This window comes from Magallana gigas, chromosome 2, assembly GCF_963853765.1.
Source record: "Magallana gigas chromosome 2, xbMagGiga1.1, whole genome shotgun sequence".
Classification (NCBI taxonomy): Eukaryota; Metazoa; Mollusca; class Bivalvia; order Ostreida; family Ostreidae; genus Magallana; species Magallana gigas.
The window spans coordinates 35,921,211-35,933,858 of NC_088854.1; the positions used below are offsets into that span (position 1 = coordinate 35,921,211).

At 31.6% G+C, this 12,648-nt stretch overlaps 1 protein-coding gene and 1 long non-coding RNA gene across 8 annotated transcripts in view; both read right to left on the minus strand.

The window, feature by feature from the left end:
• LOC105341203 (Golgi pH regulator) overlaps positions 1-12,648 on the minus strand; it is a 221,285-nt gene that overhangs the window by 99,952 nt on the left and 108,685 nt on the right. For all 7 annotated transcript variants that reach the window (XR_004596369.2, XM_034447653.2, XM_034447652.2 and 4 more), the window contains one exon: positions 2,375-2,484. Coding sequence is in view for 6 of the 7 variants with exons in the window: in XM_034447653.2 (XP_034303544.1) it covers positions 2,375-2,484 (110 nt within the window). In the remaining variant the exon portion in view is untranslated. The remainder of the gene's footprint in view (positions 1-2,374; positions 2,485-12,648) is intronic.
• On the minus strand, positions 7,621-10,768 carry LOC117681430 (uncharacterized). Its single transcript, XR_004596091.2, has 4 exons — positions 10,039-10,768; positions 9,719-9,793; positions 9,310-9,444; positions 7,621-9,189 (listed from the first exon to the last, which is right to left on the minus strand). It is a non-coding gene; the product is annotated as an uncharacterized lncRNA (long non-coding RNA).

Genomic DNA, 12,648 nt, shown 5'->3' on the forward strand with positions numbered 1-12,648 from the left:
CAAGGCATCTTCTTAAAATTTCTTAGGTCATTTGAATTTTTTTGTTTTTTTATCCCCCCTTTTCTGAAGTTTGAGGTTTAATATCTCAAAAACAATAAAATATAGAAAAACGTTTACACGGACAAATTTGTACAGCTTGACAAGATACATCTTATTCTATTATTTGAATGCTAGCTGTATCTCAAAAAGTAAGCAATATATTGCGTTTCATTCAATTTTTAGTAATTTCCTTGTAAAAACCGGAAGTAACGGAACTGGAAGTCCAAAACCTTACATACACGTGTCATCAACAATTGCTTTAAGACAGTTGCATAATTGTTTCAATATGTCTTTCGGTTTTTAAAAACTTGCTGACACAAATCCTGTCGAGAATAATATTAAAAAAAAGATGAAAACAATAAGTCTTTTAGACTGAAAGTCAAAAAAGCCCTAATAAAAGAGAACAAAAACAATATGTCTTTTCGACCGAAAGTCTCCAACAAAAAGTGAGGGCTTTTTCGAAAGCTTTTTTATCCCTTCTTTATTTAAATGTAAAAACAAATTCATCTCCAATCTATTTCCAAATCTTTTTAACGCCTTGGTATAAACAGTTGCTTAGATAGGAACTTATGAGCAGTGCAATGTGAAAAGAAAGATAACTCCAGAACTTTACAAGTAGCTACACTTCTAATTTCCAGAAGAATATTTTTAAAAATCATTTTAAAGTAAGTAATCATTCCTCGGACACAAAACTTGGTATGCCTACATAATTAATACTCTTTATTCTTACAGCAAAGCGAGATAACTCTTTCTAAAAAAAATTGAAATTTAATAAGTTGTAATCTTTAGGCCTTTTAAACCCCTATAAGGAGTCTAAAAGTGGCCCCTTGGACCAAAAATTTTAGGTTGTACTCTTTATTCTGAACAGTAAACAGAAAAAAAAAAATCAAAAATTGGAAGAAAAATAAAATAGTTACCTTAAGATCCCTTATTCTTTCGAATTGCCAACCCAAAAACTTATCCAACTGCGCATTCTGTGTATCATTTTACAACTGAAATATTGTAATATTTACTTGAAAAGGTTTTGAGAAAACGTTTGATGCATGATTTTAGTTTAACACTGAAACTCCCTTAGACAATTTTCATTGACTCATAAAACCAGAAGTACTCTATATTTTTTATTGAATATATTCTTGGAATATATACTTCTATCTAAACAATGTTCAGGTGTCTTAAAAAATTCCTAAGGTTTTTTTTATTATTTTTATTTTTCATCCCCCGTGTTCTCAAATTTGAGCCCCAAAATCTCACAAATAGTAAGATATAGAGAAATGCCCACACTTAGACAAGACAAGATACACCAAATTCTTAAATTTGAATGCTCTAACTTAAAAATTGATTAAGATATTGTGTTTCAAAGAATTCATAGTATTTCCCTTGTCAAAAACGGAAGTGGCGGAACCTGAAGTCCAAAACCTTACATACACGTGTCATTTTTAACTGCTATAAGACTATTTCATAAGCGTTTAAATATTCCTTTCTGTTTTCAAAATATTGCTGACAGAAATTCTGTCGAGAATAAGAATAATTATTCTGATGTTTTACATCAGAATAACAATATGTCTTTTCGACCGAAAGTCAAAAAGCCCTAATAAAACAGAACAAAAACAATAGGTCTTTTCGACCAAAAGTCAAAGAGCCCTAATTAAGATGTTTTTTAAAATTAAAATGAAAAAAAAAATAGAATGCACTTTGAAGTTTCTATTTTTTAACAGGAATATAGGTGCATTTGAAAGTACAGTGTACATGTATAAATATTTAGTGATATATAGGATTCTTTGGATGAATGAATCAAGATAATAAACCTTTCCAGTGCCTTTAATGTGTTAAATAATAAGATATGTATTGGTAGATAAACATGTCACCATTCCACAAAATTAAAACATAAAATAAGGTTTGTTTTAAAATAAAAATGAACAAAAACAGACTTCTAACAACTGTTCCCTAATGGTTTACAAATATTAAACAAATACTAATGGTTCAAAGTTAGACACATTAAGGATGCTTACTGGTGGTCATTTTATTCTTTTATTTAAATCAAAACACTGTGAGTTGTGAAATATACAGAAAAATTTTCAGAATCTAGGTTACTGAAGCATTGAAGTGAGGGGATGTTTCAAAAATAGTTCGAACCAGAAGTATTTGATAAAGCAAAAGGTTTATCACACAAATAGTTTACACCCACATATGAGATAATTTCCATTCTAACTTCTGTGTCTATCCAAATTAAGCATGACTCATTCTTCTAGCTTCTTACATACTTATTGAATATCACATGCCTACCATCAACTAATCAATCTATATTGTTAAAAAAGCCTTCACTCTCAAAGGATACTCTCTGATGATCCACTGCCCGAGGTGACTTTAGATATCATTCCCCACAATCCACCTTGACTTTTGTTAATGGTTGCCTGCTTCAGTCGTTCTTGCCTAGCTAGTGCTATTCTAAGAAAAAGATAAAACGATCAAAAGATAAACACAATCAGGAGGTCCATGGGCCTTAGTAGGTATCAGAGTATAATACAGCATTGTGGAAGATTCACAGGGGGTATTTTGATACCGTAAATCTGAAAATTTTTAAGTCTGTAAATTTTTGCGAATCCACGTGTTAAAGCTATAGATTAATTTTTACATTTTAATTTTTTTACTAATTGTCAATGGCACTCAAAATAAATAGCACTCAAACATTAAATGGCACAATGTTAGCTAACCTTAAGACATCGTATATTATCGCCGCCTCTAGGTTTCTCACAAATCGTATATGTCGAGCGAGCAAGAATGAGATGCCCTATCACAAGTATGTTTCAAATGACAATCTTGCATTTAGTATAACAAGTGTATAACTTATATATATTTTTATTCTTGTGCATATCTCAATATTACAGACCCTGAAACGCACTACTACACCAGCTGTATGTTCCATGCACGCTTCTCACACGCTATACCGTTTGTGCGATATGATACATTTCTCGCATGGTGCGGTAGGCTTCTTGAACGATACGATACTTTTTTTTAGATGCTTTCCATACGGTTTGTACGGTTTCTGTAAGATATGAATTTAAGTTCTAACAATCGATGATTATAATTTTTTTATTAAACAACTTATTCACATTAATTGCAAAGTATTAAGAATTATCACAAGTTTAAATTAATAATATATATCGTCAATGACAATCCTAAATATGGTCTCATAGACAAATACCCGCCGGATAATGTAGCTGTTTGCGGGAACGGGCGAATTACACCAAATGTTGTTTACTATTGATTATTATACCAATCGGTTTTATATATCAGGACTTCTTGCATTCTTTTTTAGGATGAATGGATAAACAATTAAGAAACTACTTTTAAAATCTATGTAACTATCACTTTACTCTTGTAGGTTTTCGTCTTACAAGCCCCTCTATATTTTTTTTAGAATTAAAATGCACGCACACATTTCAAGAAAAAGGAGGAATAAAGAGTAATGTGCTATGTAATGTCTGTTTAAAAACGATTTTTGTTAAGTCACCTGAGCCGGGAAATTTTGCTAATGATCAAAAGTTCCTGTTTTTTCTACAATAATTCATATCTTAATTTTCCCCGTTGAAATTACTTTTTTCAATTTTGTGAATGAGAGAGAAAGATTTCAGAGATATGTTTTTAATTTGACACGCATTGATTTGAGAATTCGTACAGAAAGAAACATTACTTTGTATGATATCAAATTAAATTACACTGTACATCACAGCGAGTTTATCCATTGATGAATAAATAATTTCTACTAAGGTTTAACCGTGGCAAGCATTATAACAATTGGAAACTAGTGGGTATTGTTTTTTTTACAAAAAACACATGTCTCCCCTTTTTCCCAAGGATTGTAATATGGGGCAAATTTAACAAGTGAAAAAGAATGATGTCAGCTATATGTTACCCAGACCCAGACAAAATTTTTATACCCGCACTTTCTAAAGAAAGTTCGGGTATATTGTTGTTACCCTGTTCCGTCCGTCCGTCCGTCCGTCCGTCCGTCTTTCACGTTTACTTTCTCAAACTGCTCTCACATCTTATAAACCAGCAAACTGAACTTTTGGAGTTTGATTTAGGGTATTATGTTGTTTTGTAAAAAGGTTTCAAAAATTCTCTGTTAGTCCTTGGGGTCAAATAATTGGTAAAAAAATGCAATTTTTTCACAAAAAACCTTCTTCCTCGAACTCCTCCTACATTTTCAACAGTAGGCAAATCATCTCTTGGAATATGTTTTAGGGTATCCTATAGATGCGCAATAAAGTTTCGGAATTTTAAATTTTGTCCTGGGTGTCATTTAATGGCTGAAAATGACGTGTTTTTTTTTACCAAAAAAACTGGTTTCAAAAACGTCTTTTTTGGGGGGGGGGGGGGGCAGTAGCCAAATGATCTTCTAGAATATGATTGGGGGTGTCATATTGAAGTGTGATCAGGTTTCAGAATTTTTTTTTGTATAAGGAGATCAGTGGGCAACAAAAAATGGCGTTTTTTTGCTCCTCTTACAACTTTTGGAGTAGCTTCGTCATCTCTTTTAAAAATTTAAATTTCATCCAGGGAGTCAAATAGTAGCAGAAAATTGAAGTTTATCACTCAAAAAAACCCCATAGATCCTAGCTATATATATATAGAACTCCTCCTAAGATTTAATGGATAGACACATCATATCTTGGGATATGATAGGGACTGTTATATAGATGTGCAGTAAGGTTTTAAAAACTTAAATTTCATCCAGGGAGTCAAAAAGTAGCAGAAAATTGACATTTATCACCCCAAAAAAATTTTGATCCTAGAACTCCTTTTATGATTTAACGGATAGACACATCATATCTTGGGATATGATAGAAATTGTTCCATAGATGTGCATTACGGTTTTGAAAAATCAAATTTAACCCTGAGACCCATTACCTACATACCTTTTTATTTTTAAACCCTTTAAGGATCAAGAATATATATGGTTAAGGGGTGGGGATCTCAACCGTTTTCGATATATTCGTGCAGACTTCCTGTTCGAGGGGGGTCATGACCACCCCCAGGGCCCATGACCTACATACCATTTGATGCCCCTTAACACAAGGAGCAAGAATATATATGTTTTAAGGGTGGGGATCTCAACTGTTTTGAAGATATTAAGGGACTTGCTGTTCGAGGGGGTCAGGACCACCCACAGGGCCCATGACCTACATAACATTTGATGTCCCTTGACATCAGAAACATGAATATATATGGTTTAGGGGTCATGATTATAACAGTTTCTGAGATATATGGTGCATTGTAATTTCAAATTACTGGGGAATGGGGATGACCCCAGGGGTCAGATCTAATAAACCCTATATATTGCCAGTAACAGTCAATATATGATTATGAAAACCCTATATCATTATCTTTGTCCGTTTTCAAGTTACCATTTACAACAGAGTCTACGATTCTTCCTACAAGGTTTAATGTTAGACCCCACACCCTTTTGACCCCCCCCCCCCCCCCCCCAAAAATCTACCCAAAATGAGAAAAATCAAACCAGGGTGCACAACTAGATGAGAAAAATCAAACCAGGGTGCACAACTAGATATGCAGGCCTATCATATCCTAGAGTTTTGTAATTTTTGTTAAGCCATCTCTGAGAAACAAGTTCAGAGCAGGAAAGAAGAAAAAGAAGAAGACGAAGAATAATAATACATGTATTAAGAACCGTACAAAAACAATAAGTCAAGATAATTTCAGGAAGAGCACTTGGGATCATGACCTACATACCATCTGAAATGCCTTGAACAAAGAAACAATAATATAATATGTACATGATATATGATTCAATTTAAGAACCCAGATATAATCAATCATCTATGTTTTGTAATACTTCCTCTGTATATATATACATGTATTAGTTTGTGTTTTGTTCTATTATAATACTATTCATGTTCATGACTGTAGTATGGTTTAGTCTTATTTTGAATTACATTAAAAAATTGTCAAATACATGACTTGGAACCCCCATCCCCAAACAAACTCAAATATAAACTGTCCCCCCCCCCTTTTATTTGTCGAATGATCTATTAAAATCAAAATATAATTTGGGTGTCTAAAAACTTTTATAAACTGGTAAAAAATGTTATTCTTAATAAAAATTACATTACACCTTGCATAATTGACAAATGATCTATTGAGATATGATCAGAGGTCATATTTCTACCTTGGGATCAATAACTTAAATTCATTGACAAGTTGAAATTATTAACAATTAATGATTCAAATTATAAATGTTTATACTCCACATTCACACCCCCCCCCCCCCCATCTAACCTGGTTTTAAAGATTCAGTCTTCCTAATACATTCTTACATGTGTACAGTAGCAAATTTTAAATCATTTCTTGATTGCTTTTTCTCTCCTGATGCACATAACATTTTGGAAATTGCTTAATTCAATTTTTAAAGATTTATAAACAAAATGTTATATGCATTCGCCTATTTGGGACAATTGTAAAGTCTCTTAAACAAAGCAGTGTCATCATTAGGCTAGGAATTACCCACATGGATCAAACACTACATATGAATAAGATAAAATACTTTATTACCGTAATTACGTAACACATAATAAAATATATGGATATATAGGAGTTGAGATCGACTCAAAATTTGAATTTTTCTTAACATGATTTTGAATGACAACAGTTGTGAATGGAATTGGAGATCATTTTGGAGAATAAACGGGTATTGAAATTAATTCATGCACAGGATCATGCGTTTGGCAAATAAAGTGTCTTACAAATGTTAATCTTAATGTTAAAGCTGCTTGGTCCGATTTTCATTAAAACAAGTGTACGCTTTTAAACAATACTTATGCTAATTATATGTGCAATGTTAATAGATGTTGCAATAGTTTTCCCGGTCAATTAAGCCATATTTCAATGAAAAATAATGTTTATGTTGAAACCCGTTGAATCCGGATGTTGTGTATTCCGCCATGCTGTCAAATCCGGCGACATTATTCAGCCCCTTCAGGCTTGACATTTTCCTAACATTTTTGTTTAAAAATGTTGTGCAATCCGGATTCTGTCTATTCTGTAAACTGCCGTGGTAAAAAAAAAACCTGACTGCTTATTACCGTCTTCCTTGGAAGACGGTATAAAGAGTTGAAATAATTTACAGTCTCCGGGTTGTCCACTTCCTTTCCTTTGTGATTGGTTGAAAATACATGATGTGAAAATTTACATTTACTACATTGGTTGAAATACTGTTCGGCGCAAGGGAGATAATTTTCTGATGATCTTTTCCACGTACGGCTTAACAAATTTCGTAGATTTCAAATCTTAAAAAGTGAGAAAACGAAAAAGCAATACAAATTGCTATGAATGCAGCCTTTGGTTTTCTGGTCCAACTAGTTGAAAGTAACATTCTATCCCATACAAAAAAAAAGCACTAAAAAGTTATACCTATGAGCCCTTAAAAAAGTTACAAAAAAGTCATAACTAAGTTAGCACAATTTGGAACCATCTGATCAATTATGGTTCCAAATTAGCATCAAAAAGTTATACCTATATTGTAACTTTTTGCTTAAGTACAAAAAAGTCATAACTAGAGTGTAACTATTGACAATTTATTTTTTTCATAAAAATAAATAGGTATAAAAAAGTTATCAAAAAGTTATAATAAAGTTATCATTTAGGTACAAAAAAGTTACAAATTAAAGTTACAGAAAAGTTATCATTTAGGTACAAAAAAGTTATACATATAGGTATAGAAAAGTTATCATTTAGGTACAGAAAAGTTATAGATGTAGGTACAGAAAAGTTATACATATAGTTACAGAAAAGTTATCATTTAGGTACAGAAAAGTTATAGACGTAGGTACAGAAAAGTTATACATATAGTTACAGAAAAGTTATCATTTAGGTACAGAAAAGTTATAGATGTAGGTACAGAAAAGTTATACATATAGTTACAGAAAAGTTATCATTTAGGTACAGAAAAGTTATAGATGTAGGTACAGAAAAGTTATACATATAGTTACAGAAAAGTTATCATTTAGGTACAGAAAAGTTATAGATGTAGGTACAGAAAAGTTATACATAAAGTTACAGAAAAGTTATTGTTTAGGTACAGAAAAGTTATAGATGTAGGTACAAAAAAGTTATCATTTAGGTACAGAAAAGTTACACAGAAAAATTACAGATGTAGGCAAAAAATATCTATCTGTATCATAAACTTCAGATAAAAAAAAAAACCCAGGTACATGTACAGGTGTTATACTGATGAAAAAAAAGTCCCTAATGTTGACATGAACTTTTCATCAAATTGTTTTTGCTCTTGAATAGGAATTTAAAATCATATCTGTTCATGTGAGCAGAAGAACACAAGTCAATGTTTATGTTAATCAATATGTTTACTGAATTATATTTACATCTAATGAGTATGCTTTCCTCCATTTCTTATGGAAACTTATAGTTAACGCCTTGTTTAATGATTGGTCGAAACCTATAATGACCTTAGAAAAATCATTGAAATAATCAGGATATCAATGCAGACTCACATTCCCATTGAAGACAACTTGGCTGTTTCTTTTAGCTAACGTACTGATGCACATTAAAAATAATATAGTAAATTTAACTTACTCTTTACAAACAATTTATTAATTTGTTAAAAGAAAGATGTAAATATAAACAATATAATGCTTTCTTTGACGATTCATGCAGGTAATGAAGGGAGCAATGATTGCAGAAAAAATTTACATAACTCGCTAATGCGGGTAATGTATTTTTTCTGCAATGTCGCTACATTCATATCCCGCATATGTCACCAAAAAAGCATTTTATTGTTTACATAATTATCTCAAATCATTACAGACCCTATATGCAAGTTTTTTAAATAAAGCAATAATCTAACATAAAACCATTTGGGATTACATGTGTGTCTAATGTTCTTGCTAAATTTGAATAGAAAGTTTGAAAAACATTATTTTGTAAACCAAAATTTGACCAAAACCTTCATAATAAAATCATGTTTTAGGTTAAATTCCTAACATATACTAGCATGATTTTGTTCCAAACATACTAGTATGATTTTTAAAACAGTCCTGGTTCTAGATGATACCAATGACCTGCAGTAATTTATCAGCAAACAACTGGATCTGTTTCTTGAATCTGTTGAACTTCCTAAAAAATATAAAAAAGAATGTTTCATTATGGCAATTTCTTACTACATGTACTTTCATTGTAACTGTTAAAATCCTTGACAACTACCTTATACTTAAAACAGAAAATTATATAGCATACCAAGTTGAATATATATGTGACCAGCACCTGGCAGGTGAAAACTGGTTTCTGTTTACATGGCTGCTTGTATTTCTATGGGAACGGTTGCTCTTGCATATGATCTCTTTCATAGTATTATCCTCGTCCTCCATTAATCTAAAAGAAGGCAATAATATTTAAAACATGATACTGTTTGACAATTTTCAATATATGTAGCATAAATTATTATTAAATATCAGTAAAACTTTTCAATTCTCTGTTGACCTAGTACCCCCCCCCCCCTCTAAAAAAAAAGAGTCAACATTGATACAGCATGCAGTTGCCATTATATTCTCAGATTTACAATAATTCATTTACTAAAAGATACACATAATATATGGTTAAAAATTTAAAATCTGTATATCTTTACTTGATAAACACACACACTTACTTTTTTCATCTTGTATTAATGATGTATCTTCAATCTGGTGTACAGTCTGCTAGCTGGACTTGGTTGGGATTTTTTCTGCAATACAATGATACTCTTTTTAAAAGAGTCGGCCATAATTTGATTACATATAGAATGTACATCACTAGATATACATGGCTGCATAGACTTTGATATAGATGATAAAATCATGCACTTCTTAGTAGAATTCTAGAAATATTCCAAATGTAATTCATTTCTAAGTGCAAAGCAATAATAAAGAAATTGAGATAAGTAAACACAAATGAATTATTTAAAATGACTTGTTTGTACATCAGACTTACCCTGAATGGAAATGGTCATCCACAACTAAAGCCATATCATCCAGGTCTTAAGCATGTCTATCTTTATGAAACCACTGCTTGCAGTTTCATTACTACATACAACACGCTGTGATTCTGCATATTTCTTGAAAAAATCAGGAAAATCTTCACAACAACTCCTGTCTTCTTTGCCCATTTCAAAATTTGATGGCGGAATGGCAATTGTCCAATCAGAATTCACGAAAGTCAAAGTTTGAAATTTTGGCCAATCACGATACAGCCACGATTAATACCGGGATAAATCTTTAAAATTTATTTTGGTTAAAAACAATATTATTTACTTAATATTATCTTAAGAATTCTGCATTTAATTGAAACAAATTTTAGTAATATTTTCTTTCCTTACAACCTGTTAGTTTATTAACCGATCATCAAAACTGGGCATTTCCGGTCTCAAGAGCCGCCATTTTGAATAATTTGAGGGAATTTTAAAAACTAAATCAATTTAAATACCAATGCATTTTTACAATTGATGAATATGTAAAACCAAAAATTATAACACCTTATTTAAATAAAACATGTTTCCCAAAGTTTATAACACAGTCCTTATAGCTATGTGCTGTTATAAATTACGATGAGAGATAGGCTTGTACTGGGAAAACATACAGATGGAAATAGCAGTACTGTTATTTGTTAACAGCATGTCTATTAATCAAATATGTGAATAAATATGATGAACCCATCTCATAATAACAAACAATGCTACCACCCCTCTCCAGCCCCCCCCCCCCCTTTCTTCGCATGCATTCGATGTCGTGGGAAAATTCTGAATCAATTTCTAGAAATCTACTCTATTCCTTTCTTCATGGGGTAGGCCATGAAAAGTTGGAAAAAATTTCAGTGATAATATAAAGTTGATGCTACCCCTTAGTATTTAACAGTGTTTAAACGAAATCGTAATATGTCTAATGATGTTCAAGAGACCGATAACAAAATAATGCTTGCAGGAGCAAAATAAAAAACGTCTGCTGGTCAAAACACACACATCAACTTTTTATCTTAAACAAACATCAGTGTCATCACAGCACGGACTAAGCATGACCTCTTTAGACACCCTTTACTGTTAACCTGGGATGTGTGTGCGTTCAGGCGGAAAGTGATTTCCTGTTTCTGCCTTATAAAAACAATAAAATTTTGGACAGGTGTTTGTGTTGCAATTGATGGACTGGATTCCCGTTATAATGGTTATGTCATTGTTTTCAAACAACTCTTAGTGATTTTACTACCCAGTGTGTGATCAACCTACATCTACCCCCCCCCCCCCACTTATCGTGATTTTTATAAAAAACAAAGATATAACGATATTTTATATTAGTTTTTAGATTTATTGTGATAAAAGTCTACTTTAGACTTGAACCTCTTGGATAAGATACTCTTAAATTTTTAGTGTAAAAATGACTAAGTCCAAACACATTCACAAATTGACTAAGTTCAATGTAGGTACATTTTAGTTATACTGAAAAGTTTCTAAGTTCAATGTAGGTACATTTCAGTTATACTGAACATTTTCTAAGTTCAATGTAGGTACATTTCAGTTATACTGAAAAGTTTCTAAGTTCAATGTAGGTACATTTTAGTTATACTGAAAAGTTTCTAAGTTCAATGTAGGTACATTTTAGTTATACTAAGAAATTTCTAAGTTCCATGTAGGTACATTTTAGTTATAGGGCAAAAAGTTTAAGTCCAATCTAGGTACAAAAAAGTTATAACTTTTATGTGCCTAAATCTTAGGTACATAAAAGTTACACGTTAGTTACAGAAAAGTTATGACTAAGTGTAACTTTTTTTTGTATGGGATAATATCTATTGAAATTATTTGTTTTTCTTTTAGAATTGTTCATTTAAATATTTATACAAAAATGTAAAAAAAAAAAAAAAAAAAAAAAAAATTGATGCGGTATGCCTAATATCGGTAAAGTTATTTGCACCTTAGATAGATAAATGCAGTGGTATAACTTTGATTTTATCAAAATAATACGATTCTACGACTCTACCTAAGACACCCCTGCGAATGTGTTCGGAATGTTTTCTTTATCGTTGCTAAGTATGTAATAAATCCAGAGGTGCTCGATTGAAATTTCACGAGACTTCACCGAGATTTGTTCAGTTCCTGTGAAATTTCGAGCGGAAGTATAAGTGCTCGGATAACATTCTCATAATACGTAAGTACTGGTCGATTTTCATATCATATCCTACTTTGATTTATGTTAAAACATCAACATCTTTTAAGATGTATGTCTTATTTCATTATCTAGCGTTTTTTAAATTAACGATGATACTCGAAACAGAGTTATCGTTCGTGTTCATCCACGTGTAGAAAGGTTGATAATATAAACATTGGGTTGCTTAATAAATTCATAGCCATGTTTAATGCTTTGCATGAAAACTTAGTATATCGAGCCATTTTCAAGGAACATTCTGCATAAAATAGCACAGTCTGTTTCACTATTAGTGTTATTACTAGGTCAGTTGGGATCGAAAATTAATTCTTAGAGGGGATGTCTACTACGCATGTTAATTGTCGCAACAGCAGAAAAAACTATTTTTGTATTGTCACATTTATTTATAGGA